At 50.3% G+C, this 1,736-nt stretch overlaps 1 protein-coding gene across 1 annotated transcript in view; it reads right to left on the reverse strand.

The window, feature by feature from the left end:
- Nucleotides 1–272: 272 nt before the first annotated feature.
- Nucleotides 273–1,736, reverse strand: part of IGLON5 (IgLON family member 5) — a 10,923-nt gene continuing 9,459 nt past the window's right edge. Inside the window, exon 7 of the mRNA XM_006868362.1 lies at nt 273–361. Coding sequence (XP_006868424.1) covers nt 273–361 — 89 coding nt within the window. The remainder of the gene's footprint in view (nt 362–1,736) is intronic.

Below are 1,736 nucleotides of genomic sequence, written 5' to 3' on the forward strand. Positions count from 1 at the left end.
TAAGAGAGGGGTGTGGGGTGGTCGGGGGTGGGTCACAGTCGGAAACGTGAACAGGTGGCGAGAATGGCTGTAGAAAGATGCATAATTTTGTGTAATCCCTCACAGTGATGGGTTCTCTAAAGATCTTTCTTCCTCCTCTTCCTCTCTCTTTCTTTCCTCGGTGGCCAAGAGCTCTTCCACCCCCTCGAGACCCACGGCGCTTGCTCCCTCTTCCTCTCTTGCTCTCGGCCTGAGGCCCCCAGCTCAGGGAGACCGGCTGCACAGGCTTCCTCCTACATCCTCCACCACAGCCAGCTCAGGGCGGAGAGGAGGGTCAGGGGCCCTGGGGGCCTCGGAGCCGAGTTTTCCAGGGATCCTGGGCCTGGGGGAAGAGAAAGGGTCAGGGAAGGAGGCCATGGAGGGGCCACCCCATGTGTGTCTCTCCCAAGCCCCTTGTCTCTACAACGGTCTCTGAGAGTCTCTTTTGCGCCTCTTCTAGGGGGCAGTCCCTGGGCAGTGTAAATGGATGATGTGCTCAGCTGCCAACTGAAAGGTTGGTAGTTTGAGTCCACCCACACACAGGTACCTCGTGAGAAAGGTCTGGCGGTCTAATTCTGAAAAATCAGTTATTTAAAACCCTGTGGAGCACAGTTCTACGCGACACATATGAGGTCTCCATGAGTCGGCATCAACTGCTTTCTCTAGGGGGCCTGTCTGGCGTTCTCACTTGTGTATGTGTTTTTCTGACTTGTTCTGGGCATGGTTTCCATGTTTGTGTTTTGAGCCATTTCTGCAGCGTTTCTATCAGGTGTCTCATATGCCACACACCTCGAACTGCACTTTTAATTTTTTTCTCCCTGCAAACTGGCTACTCCTGATTCTTCTCCATTTCAAAAATAGCTGCCCCACACCTACACCGATGAAGCAAAAATCTCAGACTCACCTTTGACGATACTTAACACTACCTTCGCCTCCCTACACACACTCCCAGTGCGCAACAACTTGGTTCTATGATCCCTGATCAAGGTATCTACCGGATACTGAAACCTCGCTGTTCTTCTACTGCTGAGGCTAAAGCCACCGGGAACTGCAGGACTGCAGCCCCTGCCTCCTTCATCAACTTGCCTCCATCTTGCCCCCTACAGGCCATTCCTAAATAACAGCTAATGAGTAGAACCTGGGTGGTGCAAACGTTGTACCATCTGCTGGCAACGTGTGCAAACGGTTTTGTTTTTGTTTTTCTGAGGAGTGCATATGTCCCTGGGGGTATTATTCACCCTGTGGGCCTATTGTTGAGTTGAATGTTAAGTCACAGGGGTGAGTTCAGTTCCTGGCCTGCTGCACAAACGTTTTGCCATCAGCTGGTAACCTAAAGGCTGGCAGTGGAAACTCTCCCAATGGCACTGCAGAAGAAAGGGCTGGCAATCTGCTTCTGTCAAGACCATAGCCAAGCTAAATAGGACAGAGGTAAATAACGATGTAAACACAACCTTGGAACAACAGGGCTCTGGGATACAGGGATTGAGACATGGTTGGAATGGTCAAAAGGCAGGGAGATGTTAAGATGCTTGGCTGTCTTTTGAATCTTGGTTTCCCTTGCATACCATTATAAAATAGACACTTGAGGGGGAGAGAAAGGAATAGCCTGAAATATCACCATAGAAAGTTTGTAAGTCCGTCTTCTGACAATAACTGATTGGAATACCTAAAATGGGGTTATAATGTGCCCAGTGAAGGAGGCTTCCTGCAGAGCCTCT

Source organism: Chrysochloris asiatica, unplaced genomic scaffold (genome assembly GCF_000296735.1).
Source record: "Chrysochloris asiatica unplaced genomic scaffold, ChrAsi1.0 scaffold00116, whole genome shotgun sequence".
Classification (NCBI taxonomy): Eukaryota; Metazoa; Chordata; class Mammalia; order Afrosoricida; family Chrysochloridae; genus Chrysochloris; species Chrysochloris asiatica.